This window comes from Bos javanicus, chromosome 26, assembly GCF_032452875.1.
Source record: "Bos javanicus breed banteng chromosome 26, ARS-OSU_banteng_1.0, whole genome shotgun sequence".
NCBI classification, from domain to species: Eukaryota; Metazoa; Chordata; class Mammalia; order Artiodactyla; family Bovidae; genus Bos; species Bos javanicus.
In genome coordinates this window covers 40950699-40973415 of record NC_083893.1, presented here as the reverse complement: position 1 = coordinate 40973415, position 22717 = coordinate 40950699, and the positions used below count along the sequence as shown (strand labels likewise).

Sequence of the window (22717 nt, the reverse complement as noted above, 5' to 3'; positions counted from 1 at the left end):
AAGACTTGACCAAAAACCATAGCCTGCCCCTAAGCATGGGAACTTATTATTTTATTTTGCTTGAGACTCAGACTATTACTTTTGCTGTCACATTTCCAGAACAGAATTTCAGAGCCATTTGCCTGAAGCATTTCAATGGATCTGTACTCCTGGTGTTTCGGTAATTTTACATAAAAGTTCTCTGAGAGGTATTGTGAAGAAGAATGATTTTCTAATGATGTGGCACCATGAAAAAATATTTTCGTAAATGTTGTGAAGTGTGCAGTGTCAATGACCCATAAGCAACTGCCTTTCTAAATGCAGGAAAAGTCGATTTCCCAGGTCAATTTGGTACTGCTGCGCCATCCATCTTTAGGACTCCAAAGCACTTCTGGGTTTAATGACCTTTTCTAAGGAAAAATAATTAAGGTTTTTATCTATATTGTATTGGACTTAAGGCACCACTTCTTGGGAGCTGGATGAGTGGGGAAGGAGAGCAAATATGTTAAAGAATAAATTATCCTGTAGACACAGCCTAGTGGAAAAGGTAAATGGAAGATATGAACTTTAACCAGTTACAGCTTGGCATTTAGTTGAAGAATCTTAAGATTCAGAGAGGAAATGCTTTGCTCAAGGTCATACAGCTATTTATAGCAGAGTTGAGTCCTTAGAATCTTCCGAATTTATTAATCCAAAATTTTTCCCCCTCAGTTTTGAACTTTTCCCTAAGGGAGCCAGATTCAAAGTCAGGCTCAGCTGCTGCCATTACTCAGCTGGTTAACCCTGGACAAATAACATCTCTCACCCTGTTTCCTTAGCAGAAACTGGGAATATTACTCTGCAGGGTGGCTGTGCGGTTGAAAAAGAAGACTCTATTCCGTGTGCCCTGCCTATAGCAGAACCTCCGTAAATACTCGCTTCTTTGCTCATCGTTATCGTTTTGATGGACAGGCAGGCATGCCCCAGGTTACTTTCTCTCGTCTCAAAGTTTCAGTTGCGTTCTATTTCTCCCCCACGCGCCCCAATACCACGCAGATGCATTTTAAAGTCTCTTGGCCGGGGTGGGGGTGGGTAGAGAGCAGGCTTTCTGTCATTTGTTTTGACTTGAATCGAGACAACGTAACGTAACCACCCGGCAAACCGTGGATCAGGCGAACTGCCCAGGGAAGGAAGGGGGCGCGGGCCCCGGCCGCATCCACGGAGGATGCTGCCTGCTGCCCCTCTGGGTCCCGGTGCTGCCCGGGCCCCCTCGCCCTCCCCGCCGGGGTCTCGGGCCGCTTGCAGGCGTCGGGAGCCGCGCCGAGTCGGGGCGGCGGGGCGCGCGGCGCTGATTGGCAGAGCGGGCGCCGCCGTCCAGGAAACGGCTCGGGTTTCAGCGGGGGCGTGACCCGCCGGGAGGGGGCGGCGGCGGCGGCGGCGGCAGCGGAGAACGCCGCGGAGAGCCGAGCGGGCGGGCGGGCGAGCAAAGGAGCGAGCGCGGCCGCCACAAAGCTCGGGCGCCGCGGGGTCTGCGCGCGGCGTAGCTGGCCCGGCGCAGCGACTCCTTTCCAGGCTGGCGGGGCCCGGGCGCCCCGAGGCCGCGGCTTTCCTCCGCGCTCCAAGCGTTCGCAAGTTGCGAGCGAAGTTTGGTGGAGGAAACGCCAAGCCCGACTCCTTTCTTCCTCCCGCTCCCCAAATCCGAGCGCAGCCCGCGGGCGTCATGCCCGCGCGCCTCCGCAGCCTGGGGTGCGCGTGAAGCCTCGAACTTTGGCGCCGGCGAATACCACATTTTTTTTTTTTTTTTTTTTTTTTGCGGGGAGTTGGTCGTTTGCTCCATCCCGACCCACGCTGGGCGCGGGGACAGACCCGATCGCCGGGGATCGTTGCCATTCAAGGTAATCGCCGAGTCGGGCGCCTCGGGGGAGCTTCGCGGGGCGGGACAGTGGGCGCGGTGGAAGCCCGAGACGCCCGGTGCACGGACTCCCGAACGGAGGGCTGGCACTGTGGAGGCGGCTCCCTGTGCCTCCTCTTTGGCTGCATAGGCGATGGGGGAGCTGGGTGCCTGCTGACGGCTGGCGTTTGGGAAGTTCTGCCGCTACCACCCCCATCCAGATGCTGACATCTGCCTCTGGCGTTGACACCCCCCCCGCCCCCGCCCGCCTCCCTGTCAAACTCTGGCTGGCGCACTCCCGCTGGCCGGGCGCGATCCTCCGACCCCGGAGCTGGCGGGCGAGCGGCGGGGCAGCCTCGCTGGTGGCACAGCCCGATAGGTCCCGGACTCGGAGGGGGCATCTTCGAAGGTGCCTCGTTCCGAGGCCCGGGGAGCCCCCATTCCGTCTCATCCAGGCCCGGGCCGGGGACCCTTCCCCGGGAGGGGTCCGCTGAGGTGGGGCTGGCAACACCTCTGTAGGGTAGGCGAGGGCTCGGGGCGGGGGGTGGCGCTCTGGGAAGGGGGCTGCTCCGGTTTCCCGATTGCAGTGCCCTTCGGCTTCCCTGGCCCGCAGCCGCCGTCTCGGCTGGAGGGAGCGCGGCTCGCCTGGGGCTAGGGGGCGAACTGGACCGACTTTTTCTAGTTCGCTGCCTGCTCTACCGGCAGCAGCTCGGAGATGTCGAAAGCACAGGCGAGTTCTAACTTGCGCGCTCATTCTTTCAGCGCCGGGGCCGCGCCGGGGAGTCAGCCGAGGGCCGGGCCAGGCGCTGGCTCCGACCCTCGCGGCCACGGGGCCAGGCGCAGGGGTCCGGCCCGGGGCCGTGGAGCCTCAGTCCCCCTCGCCTCCCGCTCCTTTGCAAACTCTTCTCCGGACCTTCCTTTCTCTCGCCCAATTCAATAAAACCACCCTTAAAGGCAAACCTTCTTTCACCCATTATGTGTTTGGTGTGAAACGCTATCAACATTTAAAACCCCATTGTCCCCTGGGTCCCAAATCCCTGTAAATCTTCCACCGGCCTCGACTCATTTTCATCTGAAAAGCCTGTTTAGTTTGAATAGAAAAGCAATCGGGCGCCCCTCTCTCTCGCCCTGGAATGTCAATTAAAATGCAGATTTCTCTGAGCTCTTTAGCGCCCCGAGAAGGGGGAGAAAATCACTATGTTCCTAGCACACAAATGAAAGAACTGCTACAACTGAAACCGGGTTGGTGGTGTTGAGTTCTCCCGGAGCTGCTGCAAGTTCTCGTTGGCTTGCTGGGGGTTAACGGGGAATAGAAGTGGTCCTGGGTCAGCCTGTATTTTGTCTTGAGATTTCAGTGTGTTGAGGAATTCCCACCCCCACCACATTTGACCCCTTGAGAGCCCCCTGCTCAGTTCAGGCCTGGGGGCCCTAGGGAGGCTTGGAGCCTAGAAGGTGGGTCTGTCCCCTGGGGGCCTGGGCACCCCTCACCTTGCCTGGCACTTTTGACTGATGGGAAATCTGCCGGGAACAAAGCTCCCAAGTGCTTGGGTAGAGACTCAGTTTAGGTGGGTGCTATATTGACTTGTCTTCTTGAAGGGTGGAGGGTTTGGGAATGTACTGTAAACTGCATAGATCTGGTATAGGGACCACTCCCCAGCCAAGCCCTCTCGCTTGTCACTTTGCCTGTCTTTGGGGGCAGGCTTGTGCTGAGGTGAAAATGGACAGGGGGGTTGGGGAACGGGTGGCCAGGAAGAGCCATTCATCACTGGGAGGGTGACAACTCCTCCCGCGCCCAAGCAGAGAAGAGAGTTCCCTTTCAAGGGGAAAAATAAACACGCTGGGGCTTTCACTGAGGCTCAGACTCCAGGAAGGATTATGGTATTGAAGGCAGGAAGCTGGGATTGTGGCCGCCAGAGGCACGCTGGGCCTGTGTTCCCAACACTGAGCCTGGGGACCTCATTATCCCGCCCAGGAGGTCCCTCTGTACCTTTGTCCACTCGGGTGAGGAGTTGTGCAGACCTGCCACCCTCCACCTCCACTTTCCAGAGATTTGGGAAGGAAGCGGGGCGGCCGCGGAGCCTGGATCTGGAAATGGCTACATAAGTCAGTTGCTGGTGCAAGCTGATGGGGTGAAGGGATGGCTTGAGATTTTGCTGAGGTCACTCACTGTCCGCCTCTACCTGCAAAGGAAGCTCCTTAAGGCTGGGACAGGTGGGTGAGTCGGGCTGGGGAAGCAGTCTGGGGCCCACTCTCTTGCTGGGGTTTTCCTGGAGTTGTGTTAGAGGCAAAAAAATTCCCATGCATTCTGGAAATGCTTCGTAAATCAGTGAGAATGTTTGTGTGTTCTCCTCCCATGTGTATGTAGAAATAGATACGGAGTTATCTTTTGAGGCTCTTACCTCGAAGAGGAAAGAAAAACCGGCCAAAGAAATCCTTCAAGCAGTCTGAAAGCACGGGGTGGACGCACGCGCTCTTCTTTTGCTGTGAATCACATGGTTTCACGTGTGCTTTCTTTTGAAGAAGAGGTTTTCTTTTTTCCTTCTCTGAAAGTGGAGCAGCGTCCTCTTTTCCCCTTACCCACTCTAATCCTTAGTCAAGGCTGAAAGTTTTTTTCTGATGTAGCTTTGGGGACGCTCGAGCAGTATTGAAATCCTACGTCATAATCTGAAACATGAGGTCCGCAAGCAGAAAGCATGGGGTTTCGAGATTTGTATATTAAAGGTCTCACCTCCACCCTAAATCCTATAAAATGTGGTTCTTTCATATATAATTCACAGAATCTGATTGGATCAAATTCTCTGAAGCTTGTGCATTTTGGTTCTTATTCTTAGTAATTGATACCGAACAAATGTAAAGTCTTGGATTATCTTAAGCTTGGAAATTTCTCTTTGCTTTTGAATTAAATGGGTGAGCAGACCCATTGAACACCCCCTGGTAACTTCTGTTCTGAAATTTTAGCCAATAAGTTAGCATATTGAAAGTTATTGGCCCAATCACCTACCCTGAGAATAATTTACATATCATCGTCACCATCATCATCATTAATGAACACCCGTGTTATTCAAGGAGCTTGCATCTGCTCCGTTTCTCTCTCTGGTTTGAAGACCTCCACTAGGCCTGGGCTGCCGTTCGTCACAGTGGAATGGGATTCAAGCTTTGAATCTCTTTTTGGATCAGCTGCTTTGAATGTATCGCAGTCTCGTTCATTCTTTGTAAGTGGCTGCTTGGCGAAAAGATTGAAATACATTTCTGCATTTGAAAATGAATCTTGACAAGTGTAAACTGGTGGGAATTTTTGGTCGCCTTCCTGGGGTTCTTTTTATTTTGCTGGTCTCCCTTCCTCCCGAGGGCTCCAGGGAGGGTGGAGCAAGCCACTTAGCTCCAGCCCCCAGAAGCAGACGCCTCTGAAGCCCAGTTGGCGTGAAAGAAATTAACGAGAGGCTGGCTATGCCAGCCGGAGCATCGTTAACTTGGCTTTTGTAGTTGCCCTTGAAACTAAGGTCACGTAGCTTTGGCTTTTGGAGGGCGGGAGAGGTGACAGTGGGTAGGAGGAGAGAGTCCACTTGCCCAGCTGAAGTGGCTGCACGTATCTGGGTCCTATAGCTACTCTTTTTATCTCTGTTTCCTAAGAGTAGGCTTTCTCAACCATCAGCCTAACACATTTTTGTGGACCGGTCTGGTGGAAACCCCTGGGACTCAGGTGTGGATGGAAGGTATTTGCAGATGATGAAAGAGAACTGGGTTGAACTAAATTGGTGTTGGGGAAGATTTCACTGACTCGCAGTGTCTCTCTCCTCTAGAGGCTGCAGCAGCAGCAGCAGCGGCAAGGCCAGCGAGCGGCCGCCGCAGCACCTTGGTTCCTGAGCCCACCGCCGGCTGAAGGCATTGCTGCAGGCAGTCCATGCTCGTAGAGGAAGGGTGCAGATGGGATTAACGTCCACATGGAGATATGGAAGAGGACAGGGGATCGGCACTGTAACCATGGTCAGCTGGGGTCGCTTCCTCTGCCTGGTTGTGGTCACCATGGCAACCTTGTCCCTGGCCCGGCCCTCCTTCAATTTAGTTGACGATACCACGGTTGAGCCGGAAGGTAAGTTATCTCATTTCGCTCTCGGGGTACCAAGTTTGTTTGGGGATTTGTCTGGGGGAAGTGGCACTGAGGTCAAGGCCTGTTTGAGAATCAGCTGCCCCTTGTGTTGTAAAGGAGACCTCCAGGAGCGGAGCTTGTGGCTCTCTGCCCCCTGCAAGCCAGGGATTATAAGAGAAGGTTCTCAGCTGTCACACTGTGGGCCGGGTGGTGTAGTTGGTGGTTTCTTGGCGTGTGCGTTTTCCTCTGTGCTGGGTAAGGGAGGCGGCTGGCAGTTCATCCAGTGCCAGGAGAGCCGTGGCAGGCAGCTCAGAGTTGAATACCATCTACCCTTGCTTACCCGAGAGAGTTTTGCTCACAATGTAAAGGATTGCAATTTGCCGGCAAAAGGAGTCACGCAGGGAAATTGCCAACCTCTGAAATGCTGACATTTTATTTTCATTGTCTAAGGAGAGAAAGCTTCTGAACTTCAGAGTGGAGAGGGTTGAGACATTACATTCTTTTTAGCCCTTGTAATTCATAATACTTAAGCCACACGTCACAGAGCGGCAGATTCTATTTTAGGTCAATTTGAAATGTACCTGGGCCTTTCCTGAATCTCTGAGAACTTCCAGATCTAACAGGGCGTGCGTTGGTGTTTCAGCTATGGAAATTGTATGCAGGCAACACATTATGCCTTTTGGAACATGCAGAAAGGCATGAGGCCAGTTGTGAGCACAAAACTCACAAGGGCTGAATTTTCCCGCCAGGCAGACTTGGAACCTCTTCTCCCGGGTCCTTCCGCGATGTCGGTAGCCCAGCCTCGACTTGGTGCCGCACGAGATCTGTCATCAGTAGGGAATATTGGTAGCTGAGTTATTTTTCGAGTGGTAATCCGAGAATAAAACGGCAGATCCTAGCACTCATCGCCACTTAATGAACCTGTTTGCTGAGAGCCCACCTGGTGCCTGCTGAGCTCAGGGGGCCTGCGTGGGCTGGGGTCAGTCAGCTGTTCTGGAAAAGACACCCTGCTCGGAAGAAGACCGCAAGCCCATCCAGGATCAGACGGGGAGGGGAGGGCTGTGTCCCCAACCAGGGGGGCTCCCACTGAGACCCCGAGTCATGCAAGGATAAAGGCGTATCTTTTTTTTTCTAAAACGGAGGTGCTTCTTACCAAAAGCAGCTCAGCAGTCGCTAGTGGAGGCTTGTGCCCTTTTTCTTACCCCGAGTTACGGAGGTTTGTAGTAACCAGGTGTAGTGACGCTGCAGTGGCTTTCAGGCTTCCGGTAGGGAACGCGGTAGGAGTTTGTGTCTGAAGCGTTCACAGGCTCCGGCTCCAGGGATTATGGAACTGCCTGCTGGTGACGTGGGCGCCAGTGTCACTTGCGATGGGGATACATGTTTAAAGGGCTTAACGTGAGGGAAAAGGTTCCTGGTTTCTGAAAGTCATGCCTGCACGTCTTTAATTTTGCTAATAATTAAAATGGATGTTTCTCTAATTGCCGGTTTTCCCTGGGGTGCATGGCTCAGTACACACACCGAGGCTGCTGAACGGGGGTGTTTCCTGCAGTGTGAGCCCAGGCATGGCCCAGGTTAGGAAGAAAATGTCATTTTTCATTTCGACTTTCAGGGCAGCGTGATTGGGAGTTTATTTCAACATAAAGTGTAAAATGGTCCTGGAGGACTTCTTTTTATCGTCTTTAATTATTGAAGGGAATTTAAAAATCTGTGTGCACATACTGGTAGGAAGAGGTGAGACAGAGATGGGGAGGGGGGTGGAGATGGACAAGGATGCAGTACCCTCGGCAGTTCTTTGTGTAGAAATGTGCATCCAACAATGTGAGTATTGTTGAAGGCTGGTCTTCCCAGCCTGGCATCTGTGAATGCACTTGGGGGTTGAGGGGAGGTGCCTGAATTCCCTGAAATGGTAGGTCATATTTTGGGGTTCACAGCTCCTATGAGGTTTGCGTCCAGAGTTGTGAGAGGTTTTTTCAAACAAAGGTTTAGTGGAAGCTGTGCAAAACCCTGCAAAGAGGTGGCGGCTTTGGAAAAAGCACACAGTCCCCTGAACCTCAGTCTCCTTTTCTGTCATCTGAGGGCTGGATTAGATCATCTTTAGGGTCTCTTTATTAATGTTAAATGAATACTAATATCTTCAGAAGCCTTCTGATGACCGCCTCAAGAAGGTTGCTGGGAGATTTAAGTGGGTCTGGATGCAAAACGCAGTTAGCACAGGTCCTGGTGTCTAATGAGTACCTGGGACAAGTTGTTGTCGTTCTTGGCGAGTTGGGCACGCCCATCTTCCCAGTCCCATGGGCTGGCTGTTCAGTTGCCAACACATCAGGAGACATCTAGGCTTTTGGAGACAGTTGAGAGGAAAGTTGCTCCCTGATGGAGGAGCAGCTGTGTTGGCTTTCTGTAGGGTCTGCACTTCCCCTGTCGACTGATGTGAGCCCTAAGATGAGTTCTTCCAGTGCAGGAGTTTCACTTTGGTGTCAGAGGCTATTAGGAAGGTAATCTAATTATAGATGAGAAAGAAGAATTTTTAGCAACTGGAAGCAGACTGAGTTGGGCAGCTCCAGTTTAGGCTGTGGTCCTGGCGAATTGGAGAGAGACCGACAGAGTCCCCCATCCATGTGTGTCCATCAGTCGCTGTCTGTCCTCCATGGTGTGTTTTAACTGTAGCTTTGGATAAAGTAAGTTCAGCCTTGACTTTCTATCCTACAGGGCTTTATCTTGAAAGACTTTTTAGCTTGCTAATGTGGAAGCTCAGTTTAGATAAATGTGGCCAGAGAAAAATGTGACTAAGTTCCAGGAAGGGGCCCGAGCCCTCCCTCTAGAGGATCCTTTTCCAATTGTCTCAGCTTTGTACAGTATCATCTCATTGATCATCATCCCATCCCATCCATCATCTATCATCCTGTCATGTATCAACATCATCTCATCTACCATGTATCATGATCATATATCCCGTCACCTGTCATGTATCATTTGTCTTCTGGACACGTTCTGAAGTGGTAGCTGTAGGTTTGGGTCTACTCAACTGACTTAAGAAAATAATCTCTAGAAGATTTTAGTTGTTAATATTCCAGACTAAAAAAATGAATATTTTCAGTTGGTCAGTCATTCTTGTCAGGGACCAGCTGTGCAGGGTTTAAACTCAGTTACTGACTCAAGGCGGCCAGTCCTCAATGCCAAGTACTGTTCTGTTGATTAAGGTTCTAATTATTTATAGTCAAGCTTGATTACCCTGTAGCAGAGAGGACTCTAGCTTTCAAATTCTTCCTGACATTGTCACCTACTCTGGTTAATTAAGTCGTTGTTGACTTTAACGACATCTTTGTTTACACCAGCCCAGTAGGAGTTAAAATAAAAGGCCTTTTCCAACCCCAAACCTTTAATTACTTTCCCACCCTCCAGAAAGTGTGATGCTGGGAAGTAACAACCTGGGAAGAAAGTAGTTTGCTTTTTTTTTGCAGTCAGTTTTGGGGCAACCTTCTGAGGTCATGCTGTCCTTAACTGATGTGAATTGGTCCAAAGTTCAATAGCAGAGAGATGGAGCAGGGGATCTACATGGAGACCTCACCACTGTCAGAGTTTTCCAGTGTGGGTTAGGTCTTTTGTTAGAAGTATTGTAAATGCCATAATATCAGCCATACGCATTTAATTGCAAGTTAAAAGGAAAGGAAAAAAAGAATATATCCGCATACCAAGAATGAATGATTTAAAATAATCTTCTGTTTTGTATTATCTGCATCTTTGTTCCTCAATATGAGTGTTAATATTTAAGAGTTGACTGTAACTTGATAGTTAGCATAGGAACAAGGACTTATTCTTAGTAAATTAAACCAAATGCAGGCTTGTGCAGTTAAATACACAATGAAGTACACATTCTTTATTAGTATATAAAGTATTTCACAATTCATAGACAAAGAGCTGTGTTTAATATTATTTCTAGAGCAAAAATTTAGCAAGCCCAGAGCATTGGTATTTGTATACTTTCTCTACTGGTCCGCTGTCATGCAGATTTGAAGTATGTGTGTGTTTTGCTTTTTATTTTAACCAATTAAAGCACTGAGTGGCGCTAGTGGTAAAGCACCCTCCTCCAATGCAGGGAACATGATGAGACTCCGGTTCGATCCCTTGGTTGGGAAGATCCCCAAGAGCAGGGCCTGGCAACCCACTCCCGTATTCTTGCCTGGAGAATCCCATGAACAGGAGAGCCTGGTGGGCTACAGTCCCCAGGGTCGCAAAGAGTCAGACATGACTGAAGCGATTTAGCAGGCGCACACCTGCTAGGTGACTAGCTCCCACTAGGCCATCACTGAAGACTTGTTGCTTTCAAGTCTTTCCCATTAAGTTGAGGGTGAGAATTCATAGAACTAGAGCAAACCCTATGAGATGTTTTCAATATCAAGCTTAATGAATAATTACATGGTTATGAAATAACTGGGGTAGTGTTTAAACAGGAAGAGCTTTGTTTAATGTTTACATTCTCAATAAAATGTGTCCAGGAGCCTTCCCGTTTGCAGTCTCTTGTTTGGGTGTTTACTTATCCAGGATAATTGTTAAAAGGCTACTCCCCCTGGCACACCCCTCCCCCCAGAGTTTGGCTTAATTGTACATTTCCATTAAAAATCCTGTCTTATTTTAGTCTTTAAAGGAAAACATGGGAAATGGAGTTTGGGATTTTAGGTTCCATAGGAAATACAACTTGTGTGTTACTTTCTGCTGTGCTGGTTAAGATTTGTAGCAGGGTGACTTGCCTATGTAGGCAATTCAGAAGTGATTGTTTGGAAGTTTTTCAGGCTATGCCACAAATGGTTTTCTGATCCAGTGCGTTTTACGAGGCTGTGCAAAAGACGCATGGTCTTTATTATTATTTCGTTTTTCTGGAGAGATGACTTTAGCCTTCGATTTTGCATCCTTTTTGTGCTTTTGCTGTATCCAAGTGAGATTTAGCAATGGCTCTTGGTCCAGCTTCCCTGGCGTTGCAGGGCCTGGTGTGGTTAACCATGTCACACTCTCCCCGTGTCCTCCTCTGACTCTGCTGTCTTTAGTAGTAGTTTCTTTAAACTGACGGCGACCGTGTTGAAGGCTGTATGTGCCGAATCATGGACCTAAAGCAAGGGTGGAATGTTTGACCTTAAGCCGAAGAGGAGAGGGGTTTCTGATCATTAAATCCACGATGAACAAACCCTGAAGAACTCAGCTCTGACTTGCTAGAGGCTCTTGAACTTGAGTTTATAAAGTTCTATGCAGCTCGTATTCCATTTTGGGGACAGTGTTTATCTTTATGGGAAGCCTGAAGGCTTTCTGGCAGCCTGAGAATCTGTACACACTGGCCACTTCCTCCTGGTCACTCAGGTGGAACTGGAGTGACCCCACTAGATTCAGTTCTGGTTTTCCTGGATCAGGGAACGTGAGGAGGTGGGGAAGGGAGGGAAGGCCGGTTCTATAAAGAAGTCTGGTTGAACAAGTTGCTGGCCTTTTCATCGTGATGGTCCCCCATGTCCTGGAGATATTTCTTTCCGAAATTAATAGAGGTCACGCTCTTCCCAAGTTTTTTTTTCTCACTTGTTCTGATTGTTACCATCCCATTTTAGGGCATGATAGGAAATCCAAGATGGTAGCCACATCCGTGGTAGGTGGCGGGTGCCGGCTTTCACTGGCCTCTGTTTGTATAACTTCAAGCTTTTACCATTTATAGATTCATGCAAAAGGGTATGTAATGACCAGTTTAGACCACGGTCGTCCTTAAAGAGTGTCAGGCAAAATAGGCATGCTTTAGAGCTTCAGTAATTTGTGTTTTAGGAACTTTGTACACTGATGGAGTTTTAAGATGTTGGGTGTGAGTTGTTGTCACTTATTCCACTTCAGAATACCATAAGTAGTTACGTCCCATCCTGGACTTTTGCCATGTTCATGTGGATATTAAAAATGTCAGCTTCTTCTTGACTGTACTGAGTCAGGGAGCTAAGGTGTGGCCTTCTCTTTCCTTTAACCCCTGTCCAACTAAAGCGTGGTAAATTCCAAGTCGTGTCTGAATGGAATGCGCATAATATAGAATGTCGAGTAGTGGTGAACATGTTTTATGAGGAGGTAAAAAAAATAGCTTATAAGGAAAATACCGATAGATTCAGAATTGAGGACAAGGGACGTATATATTTTGTGATTTATATGCAGCACTTTACTTGAAAGAAAGAGCCCAGTTCTGAGCTCTGACATTAGTACAATAAACTCTGTATAAACTGTGATGATTATTTTCTATGCGAGAACTCCTTCTAAGTTACTATGTGTGACCTCTTTTTAAAGGCCAATTTACTCTTAAGTTTTTCCATACGTGACCAGTTGTAATGTTTTAAAGATATCAAGACATTGAAAAAGCCAGCGTTGTGTGTTGAGGGGAGTGGGAGGCGGGGAGGTGCTGTAAGGTGCATAGGAAGATCTTTGTAGGGGTGAGTTGAGGGTTTAAACTCTTTGAAAATCCTTAAACTTCAGATCGTGAATAGATGATGAGATTGCCACAAAGGAGTGTGACTGCCTTCAAGTCGCCACCTTCCCTTGGGAACTCCTAGGTAGTCCAGTGGTTAGGACACAGCCCTTTCATTGCCATGGGCCCGGGTTCAATCCCTGGTCAGAGAACTAAGATCCTGCGTACTACACGGGTAGCCCCTTACCCTCCAAAGAAGCCACCTCCCTCCCATCCCTCTAAGCCTCCTGACCTTGATCGAAACATGTTGCCTTCTTAGCTGACCCAGGTGGGCACACAATTAATTATAGATCCTAAATATTATAAAGGTTTCCGATTGAAAATCACTCACTCACATCTGTAAAAGACCAGGAATCCTCCACATAATTAGCCTAAATTCTACATTTGCTTTTTTTTTTTTTTTTCATAGAAATGAATAAAATCATTTTAAATGGTATGTGATGTGCTTTCTGGGGACAGAAACTCTCCAAAAGAACTCGGCCTTGAGAGCTAGACAAGGCAGGTTTGACTCTATGATCTACTGGTGCTGTGACCTTGGATTTGTTAGACAACCTCTCTGAGCCTCCCTTTCTTTATCAAAAAGTCTATCTGATAATAAATATCTTGTAAGGGGTACCTTAAGGATTAAATGCAAATGGATGTAAAGCCATCACTGTAGTTCCTGGCAGATACTAGGTGCTCAGTAAGTGCTTGTTTCCTCCCCGCCCTACCCAACTTCCTCCTTGAAGTAAAAACCTGAGATAGGATGTCCGGTCAATATTTCAGGGATGTTTACCCTACTATATAGGATGACAAGTCTTCTGATGAGAGGCTTTTACATTAATTAAAATAGAAAGGGAGCTCTTGGCCCTGGTTTTAGCCAACCCTTTTTATTATCTGGGGCATTTACAAATCTGGACTTTAGAAATTGGATCCTCTTGCTGCTTGCGGTCCAAATAGTTCGGGGTTGACTTTTTTTTCCCTGTCGAAAGAAGTCATTCGCAGCTATGTAATAATAGCGGGATGTGCGCTTGACAAAGAGCAATGTATTTTCTCAGGGAGTTCTGTGTTTGGGGGCTTCCAGATGAAGCATTGTCAAAAGGCCCTATGAAGAAGAATGGGGGGAGACCTCCCTGGCAGTCCAGCAGCTAGGACTTCGTTCTTCCACTGCAAGGGGCATGGGTTCGATCTCTGGTTGGGGAACCAAGGTCCTGCCTGCTGTGTGGTTTGGCCAAAGAGAAAGAAGGATGGAGAGAGGGTTATGGGATTGGTTGGTGGGAAGGAGGGGTGTTGCATTCTCTGCCTGGGTCCTGGCCCTTGAGGGGTGTCCAAAGCATGTTAAGACGGGCTTGCCAGGTTGGTATGTGGTGGCTTCTTCCAGGCGGCCTGCTGGGCCTTCCTCAGTGCACAGGTGTCTGGACTTCCAGTCTTCATGGCAGGGAGCTGGTTATGGTATCCTTGATACTGGGGGTGGAGGGGAGCTGAGTGGTTATTTGTATGTTACAGCCCGTGGGGGTTACCTGACAGGACAGGTGGGGCGGGGGTACGAAGGATGAGGGTGTGAGTAGGGGTAGGCAGTGTGGGTGGGGTCATCGTCTTTTTAGCCCATTCATTCCTTGAGAGGATGAGAATGCAGATGATAACAATAATTCTTATTGTTATCACATCTGTTAAGTGCCTGCTGTGTGTTGGACCTTGTGCGAGGTACCTTGACATATTATCTCTAATCTTTTTTCCCTGGTTTTATTGAGATATAATAGACAGCACTGTTTAAGATGTACAGTGTTATGATTTGACTTATATGTATTGTGAAATGAGGACCACAGTAAGTTTAGCTAACATCCAGCACTTCATATAGACACACACACAAAAAGAAAAAGCAAGTTTTTTTCCCTTGTAATGAACACACTCAGGATTTACTCTCAACAGCATTCATGTATACCGACTATACGGCAGTATTAACTGCAGTCCTCGTGTTTACGTTTTATCCCTGGGACTTCTTTCTCTTGTAACTGGAAATCTGTTCCTTTTGACCCACTTTCCTGTAGATCCTCCTCCCCACACCGTCTCTAATCTTAATAACGCAGCAGACCCCAGCTATTCACATTCCCATTTATACGGACGAGACTCTTGACCTAGACTCTTGGAGATGAAATGATTCCTCCAAGACTCCATAGTTAGTGAGCATGGGCCCAGGCCTTGGGATCAGTTTATTGGTGCAGCAAAGATTCCCCAATGCATGCCTCTTTCCTGAGCAGGAGGGTCTTCTGTGGGATCTTTTGGGGGCCTGCTTATTCCTAAATCTGTCATCTGACTCTCAAACATGTAAGGACACTGCTGGTTAATGCTGTTTCTTTTCATCTGTCCACGTCTATTCCCCTAAAGCTATTTGAAGAAAAGTCATGGCAGTAAAACCATTCCAGTAATTACTGCCTTGGGATTCTTCTGGAACGGCCTCTGGTGGTATGTCGCTTATCGGTAAGAAGCTAACCCTTTCTGCTGCCCAGGAGATCAGAGGGTGGCTGCTCTGAGTCCCAGTTAGTGTCCCAGGCTGAGTCACGTGGCAGGGAGTCAGGACGGCAGGACTTTGCCCCCAACACAGCAGCTCCAGGCCATCCTGTTCTTTTTGTCCCAAGTGCCTTGGGTGGTCTGCCCTGGGACCTGCTCAGTGTTCAGTGTTGGTTCTCCGTTTGACGTTGTATTAAGCTTTTCTTGAGCATCTTCTGATTTGAGATTGGGTCAAGGCCGACCTATGAGACTGCTGGTATACCCAGGGCTCCTGCAACCTGCGGTCGTGGACATGATGCATGCTGGGCCTGCTAATGTCAGAGACCAGGAAAGCAAAAAAAAAGTACAAAGTAAAAATAAAAGGGGGGAAAAATTCCAAGAATGAAAGGGCAGAAGCTCCAACACCTACACTTCCTGCGGCCTTGGCCAGGAAGAATGTCCTAGGGGAAAAAAAGAGGCTGAGGAACAGAGCCCATTTTTAAAGCAAATGGAGTTCAGTTTGATGATTTTTTTTTTTTTTTAAAGTGCTCTCTGAGTGGTTCCAGCTAGACGTGGGGGTGAATCAGGGCTGGTTCAGTTAGCCATACTTTGCACCGATCACCTGCTCGGTGGATGCAGAGGACACCAGTGTTCAGCAGGTGTCTCTCTGTGGGGGAGAAGTTGTATGATGCGTGGCGGGGAGGCAGCACCACAGCGTGTCCCCTCTGAACCTCAAAGCCCTGATGTAGCCGCAGCTTCCAAACCCTAGTGCTGTGGCGTGGCTGTGGCACAGCTTTCACGTTGCAGCATAATCGCTGTGGGTGCGTAGTTTGCCCCTCAATTAAGTTGAGACCCTACTGCTTCCTACTCTGTGCCAGGCTCAGTGGGGATAAGAGTGGCAAGCAAGAAAGTCTCAAGTCCTGTGGAGTGGGGGATGGGGAGATGGGCTTTTGTCAAATAATTGCAAAAAACAAGGGGCCCCTTCCAGCCATTCTGAGGTGAAGGTCCTCAGAAGTAAAAGCGTGGCGTGTCTCGAAGGGGTTTGGGGAGCCCTGACGGGACCGGTGTGCTGGAGAGAAGACTACAGAAGGAGGCCAGGCCACGTGGGGTAGAGGCAGCCTACGTGCCATGTCAAGGATTTTTCTGGGTCCCCCAGCTGTGCAGCTTCCTGAAGCTGGTCTTTGAAGGCAGTGGGTACCCCCTTGACTCACTGGCAAACCCACTACATTGGCCCTCTAGTCAGCCCCAGCCAGACATGCCGGCCAGGTTACTCTGTGCCCAGTTTGGGTATTGTCCTGGCCTCTCTGCCCATCAGGTGAGAGGTTTTGTTGTAGTTGCTATTTAGTTGCTAAGTTTTGTCCAACTCTTTGTGACCCTGTGGACCGTAGCCCACCAGGCTTCTCTGTCCATGGGATTTCCCAGGCAAGGATACTGGAGTGGATTGCCTTTTTCTCCTCCAGGGGATCTTCCTGACCCAGGGATCAAACCTGCGTCTCCTGCACTGGCAGGCCAGATTCTTTACCACTGAGCCACCTGTGCCCACAGTTAAAGTTATGGCGAGTGAGGAGGTCAGGGGCAGCCTGCAGTTGGCCCTTGTATAGGTCGTTTCTTCTTTCCCCTTGTCTATCTGGAGCTGCAGTTTCTTGCTTGACCCATGTGGAAGGAGGGAGATTGCCCAGGAAGCCAGGGCCTGGACTGGGTAATGAACATGATTCTGCTCCCATCTTCGGGGCCTTGCCTGGGGACTCAGAGGTTTGAATAAGGCTCCCTCCTCATGCCCTGGAGAGGGGTGAATAGTCTCCACTTAAGAAAGGACCTGGTATGCCCTTGTCCACATTTCGGGAAGCTAAGATACTGGGGAGCCTTGCACAGCCCTTTCCAGATCAGATGCTCTTGAGGGTTTTGAAAGGCGCTCTGTTGGGAGGTGGATTTCCCCAGTGGCTCAGCGGTCAAGAATCTGCCTGCAGTGTAGGGGATGCTGGAGACTCAGGTTCAATCCCTGGGTTGGGAAGATTCCCCTGGAGGAGGAAATGGTAACCCACTTACCATTCTTGCTGGAAAGTCCCATGGACAGAGGAGCCTTGTGGGCTACAGTCTGTGGGGTCCCAAAGAGTTGGACAGAACTGAGTGACTGAGCACTCGCTCGTGGTGGGGAGGTAGAGACTCTTCAAAGTTTGTTTGTTTTCTTGAAGCCTTCACCTCCATGCAAATAGGCGGCTCAGAGTTGGGGAGAAAGGTTAACCACGGTGGCGCCTATCTTAATTTGGAATTTCCTGAATGAATGTGGTTTCAGTCCTCCAGCCCAGGATCCCCCTAGAGAGACTTTTCTCCGCAAATCACCGGAGAAAAGTGATCCCTGTCCCTTGTCTGGCCTCCCTGGATCCTGCGGGGGCCCAGCCAGCTGGGGATGGGCCCCGCCCACTGCAGAGGCTCCCCGCCCCCTCTGACTTTAGGGGTACCTCTCCCAGGGGTCCTTCTGATCCAGCTGCCCGTTGGAGACCCTGCGGGCTGTGAATCTGTGCTTTTGCCCAAACGCAGTTGCTTCTATGGCCGGGCCTGAACTTGCAGGGCCAGGGCTGCCAGATCAAACCTATGCAAATGAGGAAGCCCATCTGTTTCCTAGTATCCAGCTGCTGTCCCTTCATTTGCAAATGGATGGGATGCTGTTGGGGGAGGGAACCCGTCTAGGGATACATCTGCAGGCTCCTAACCGGTGTTGAAACTGGGGTCCTGCTGAGAGAAGAAAGGACAAGCCCTTTAAGTAAACTTGCTGAACAATACCCCCAAAAGGTCCCCAGTTACAGATGCAGGAGGCAGTCTTGCCCTCTGGGAAGAACTCTTCACCTTCCCTTCCCTTCCCTCTTGCCTCCCCCGCCTCCGCCCCCATTTGTCACTGGGGTCACTTTCAAAGTATTCGTGTATTCAGAATGTACTCACTGAGGGAGGGGCTGGGGAAAATGTCACATTTGGACAGTGATCTGACCATTAAGGGACTTCCTGGTGGCTCAGATGGTAAAGAATCTGCCTGCAATGCAGGAGACTGGAGTTCAATCCCTGGGTCAGGAAGATCCCCTGGAGAAGGGAATGGCAACCCATTCCAGTATTCTTGCCTGGGAAATTCCATGGACAGAAGAGCCTGGCAGGCTACAGTCCATTGGGTCACAAAGAGTCGGACGTGACTGAAGCGACTAACACTTACACTTTAAGGGACTTAGAGGGCAAATGTATCCACTTGAATTGGCACTGGTTATTCACTTTATGTTAGTAATGGGCCCTGTGAGCCACAGATAATGCTAAGGTGGTAAGCTGACCAACCGCCCCTGAAAACTTGTTTCTGGAATGCAGTCAGATTGCTGGCTTTGGAGCTTGCTCCCTGGAATGCTGGCCAATTACCCTACTCGCTGGAACCCAGGGCCTCAGGCATTCAGGATTTTTTTGTGGCCCGCCATGGGGTTGCCATTAGTCATCCATGGGTCGAGCTGGGATCCTCTTTCTTAGGGAGTTCTGTGGGGGTTACTGTGCCCCCCCCCATTACAAGTAAGTCAGATTTGTTGGATGAATGAATAGTAAATGGTATTTTCATAAGCCACAGGCCTCTTCCTTTACGAAAGGAATCAAACGGGTGTTGTACACGGCTGTTGATAACGGTGACTCTTACAAGATCCTTGAATGTTTAGGAACATTCCAGAAATCCCTGCTCCAGTAACTTATATACATATTATGTGGTAGATTTGTTCTTTTGAAAGAAAACTCTGTTTTAAAGTCAGACAAATGCAAATTGAGGTTCCCTCGTGATTTTTTTGTTGTTCAGTCACTCAGTTGTGTCCGACTCTTTGTGACCCCATGGACTGCAGCATGCCAGGCTTCCCTGTCCTTCACCATCTTCCAGAGCTTGCTCAAACTCATGTCCATTGAGTCAGTGATGCCATCCAACCGTCTCATCTTCTGTTGTCCCCTTCTCCTCCTGCCTTCAATCCCACATGATTGGAAAAATATTAAGAAAATCTGCTGATCAGTCATATCAAGCTATAGCCCACAAGAGGAAGCCTGTCCCGTGCTTGAGGGTGGGCAGGGAACCTCTGCTGGGGTGGGGGACTTCTCTCAGAGGTACCCCCACTTGCCAAAGGCCTTCCCAGGCAGCCTCTGGTTTTGTCCCCATGGTGACCCTGACCCAGCCCAGAGGTAGCCAGTTCTACCAAGCAGGACTCTGAGGCTCGGAGCTGTGAAGGGGCTGCCCAAGTGGACTGGGTTCATCACTGCTACAGCAGGCCTCCAGCTTGTCCTGGGACCCTGGAGCTGGGCTTCTCATGAGATGGCCCTTGGACCAGGAACATCAGCATTACCTGGGAACTTGCAAGAAATCCAGAATCTCAGACCCTACCTCAGGTCTCCTGGACTAGGAACTTTGGAAGTGGGGCCCTGGAAGCTATGTCTGGATGGTGTTTATGCAAAGTCTTTATGCAGAGTGCCCGCCCCAAACTCTCACTTGGAATGGGTGGTGGATGGAGACAGACTGTATTCTGTAGGAATATACTAGATGGAGAAACAAAGACCTGATGAATTGGAGATGGGAGCCATGCAGTCTGTCTTAATGGGAATCAGAAGAGTTTTCACAGATGAGATATTTGAGCTGGGCTTTGAAGGCTGAATAGGAGTTTGCCATGCAGGGTATTGGGACTGGGGTTGTAGGTAGAGGGAACAGTGCCCATATGAACAGACAAGCCTAAGCTGTGAGTGGGCGGTGAGAGGCATCTAGGGCCAGGAGCAACCAGGGCCTTAGCCTGGGTGATGTTCTTTGCGTTTTATCTTGTCAAAGTGTGGAGTGGTCTGTGCCCTCTGCCTTTTTTTTTTTTTAAATTAGAGGTAAGATTTGCTTTTCAAAAGATTACTCTAGTGGCTCATGATGAACATGGGGCCTACCACAGATGATGAGAACTGCAGAGATCTTTCAGAGAGATGGCAGAGGCACTACAGAGATCTTCCGGAGAGATGGCAGAGGTCTGCAGCAGTGGGCCCATGGGAGTGACATCTGCCTTTGCTTTCTTTCCAGAGCTGTGAGTCGGGGCACAGCTCTGCAGAGGCAGAGTGAATAGGGGGCGGAGCTTTGGAGATGAGAGGTGAGAGGGAGCATAGGGGCTTTAGGGCAGACGTGGGGCTTGAGTTGATGTCACGTGGAGACTCTATTCAGCAAGAAGCCAGCGGAGGAGGACAAGGTGGAAGGTTACCTGCCTGTTTTGGAGAGGACCTCGGTTGGCATCCAGGTAATGTGTTCCCTCAGGCAGGTGGAAATAGGAGCCTGCAAGCAGGGACTTGAGGGGCACTGGCCTGTGGGGGTGGGAAGCGCTGCAGAGATGGAGATCAGAAAGTAGGCAGAAGGACCGGAGGAGCCGGGGATGGAGTTCAGGGCGCATCCACAGGTATGGGGGTAGAGAAGGGGCTTCCAGAAGGGCAGGAAGGCCTCAGTGCGTGTTCCTGTTCTTGAGAACATGTGTGTGCACACAGACGCACATACAGGCCGATAGAAAATAGAATGCAGCTATAGATAAATGTGCACTAAATTGTGTGTTAGGGGCTCTCTTTCTATCATCCCCACCCTTCCAAGTTGGGACAATCTGGTTTAGGGGGTGTTTCCTCCTTTCAGGGTTAGCCAACTGCAGCCGAGGAATAAGGATTTCAACGGCAAGGTCTTCCCCACAGCTGGTACCTCTGAGTTCTCCCTAAGCGCTGGCCATTGTGTGCGGAACTTTCCACGCTCTGTCTCATGGTCGTTCCTGACCTGCAGGGGCAGAACGCTGAGTGATGAGGAACCCGAGGGCCCTGTCGCGGGTCCCACGCTTTCTAAGTGGCAGAGCTGAGATTCAGGCCTGTTCTAAGTCTGGTCTTTTTAACATCCCAGCCCATTCTCGCCTTTTCTGAAGAGTCACCAGAGAGGGGACAGGAGTGAGACCTAATGCTTGGGCTCAGGGAACAGCTCTGGGAGCTGGAGGAGCATCGGATGAGGAAGATGCCCCCCGCCAACTTTGTACAGGGAAGAGGGCTGCCTGGGGCCAAGGGCTGTCACCAGGATTCGGGGAGGAATGTGTTTTTTTGAGGGTGCAGAGGGTTCTGTTTTCAGGACTGGAGATGATGTGTGTTCATTTTACAGGTGAAGTGTCGGCAAGGCCACCCTTGACCTTAAAGAGGGGGCCGACAAGGCTCGGGCCAAGCCCCTTCGTTCCTTTATCCGTATACCTCCTCATCAGTTCCCCTCCCGCTCCCCTTGTCCCCCTTCCTGCTTGCGGTGACACAAGTACAAAACCTTCCACTGAGAAAACGAGGGAGATTTTCCAGTGGTCTCGGTCAGTAGGCAGGGCCAGCTTTTTGATGATGTGGTTTTCCCTGGAACAGCGTGCCTGAGGAAGCCCAGGTTTTGAGAAGGGCCAGCCTCCTCTGCTGTGTCTGGCAGACGTGTCTCCAGAAGGCAGGAGGCTTGGGGCCTGGACGGCCAGGTGGCCGAGCACATAGGCTCCCCGTCCGTCCAACCTGGGCCGGGGGAGCCCCTCCGACATGACATAGCGCCCGTTTCGGCTTCCTGGGCACTAGATCATCTAATGGCTTATCTCTCTGGGAAATGGTTTTTGAAGAGAGGGCTCAGGTTTGAAGTTCTTGCTCAACCAAAGCTGCCAATATCTGGAGACCTTCTGCAGATGGTTCTGTTTTGATACTCACCTCTTGGTGGTCCAGTGGGGATCTCCGGAATGTTTTTTTGCTCTAATGTTTGATGCACATTTTGTGTCCAGAAGCAAAAATATCTTTTTGTGTTGTTCTTTCTCCCTGTTGGAGAGCACTATAATGAATAGTGTAAAACACTGGATCAAGGGATGCTGACAAATTAGGGAGTGGATATTTCTACATTTTGGGTCCAAATATTAGGCGATAATGGTGACTCTTAAATGGTGCTTTTTTTAAGGCACTTGGACTATTTATGCATTTATTTTCTCATAGGCAGCAACAAATATCCTTTCTTTTCAGACTCAGAGAGCTGTTTGCCCTGTTTCTCAAAGAGAGACCTAAATTATAGGAGGGGTGTGCCTAAATATATAATTTTTAATGGTTACCATATTGGAAGCATTAGCCATCATCCCGCCTGATCAGGGGGAATGCGAGCCAGGCTAGAGTTTCTGGAACAGTCAAGCTTCTGTGGCAGAGGCAGCTATTTATTAGTGGTCGTCCTGGCCCCCACGATACCCACAGGGAGAGTGTTAAGTCCTTACGTGAGTCTAGAAGACACCCCGACCATGGGCTGGAAAGAGGAGACTGCAGCCTGTTTACTTCTCCCGTGTTCCAGGGCTTTGCATTCCTTGAGGCCCCCATTTTTATGTTGGCAGTATTTCTTGAGGTAGAGAACTTTCATCTTTATATTGTGCAGAGTATTTGTGTCTCCCTTCCCACCCCGAAGGAACAAGTAGTACCCAGGCCTTATAAGGCCTCCGTTTGATGTCCGGATTTTGTCTTCTGCAAGCCCGTTCTTGTAAAGGCGAAGCTTCAAGGCTGTCTGAGCTGAAAACAGCCAGCTCTGCCGCTGCTCTCTGGCTGTCTGCAGGGCCCCCGTGCTGGGGAACACAAGGGTGGTCATTTCTGACTCCATGAGGGGGATCCCGGGACCTTTAGATCTTTGTGAAGCTAACTTTGGATGCCACCTAGATGGAAACCGTGCTTTAGAAAATGGGGGCTATGCTCTTCCAAAGTCCCTGTGTTCTAAGACACCACGGGTCACTGAAAAGTGATGCCAGGTGTCTGTCTGTCTGGACCCCATCCAGCTGGTGAAAAGCACTTTGGCAGTGCTGTGTATGTGAGGCGGTTC

General features: G+C 49.8%; 1 protein-coding gene across 14 annotated transcripts in view; it reads left to right on the top strand.

The window, feature by feature from the left end:
* The first annotated feature begins 1404 nt into the window (after positions 1–1404).
* FGFR2 (fibroblast growth factor receptor 2) overlaps positions 1405–22717 on the top strand; it is a 107445-nt gene continuing 86132 nt past the window's right edge. For 7 of the 14 annotated variants that reach the window (XM_061403682.1, XM_061403681.1, XM_061403679.1 and 4 more), the window contains exons 1-2: positions 1411–1853; positions 5650–5939. In XM_061403682.1, coding sequence (XP_061259666.1) covers positions 5774–5939 — 166 coding nt within the window. In that variant the 5' untranslated portion in view covers positions 1411–1853; positions 5650–5773. Of the gene's footprint in view, positions 1854–5649; positions 5940–14002; positions 14866–22717 lie in introns of those variants that run through there. The other 7 variants (XM_061403678.1, XM_061403683.1, XM_061403677.1 and 4 more) reach the window with 3 other exon arrangements.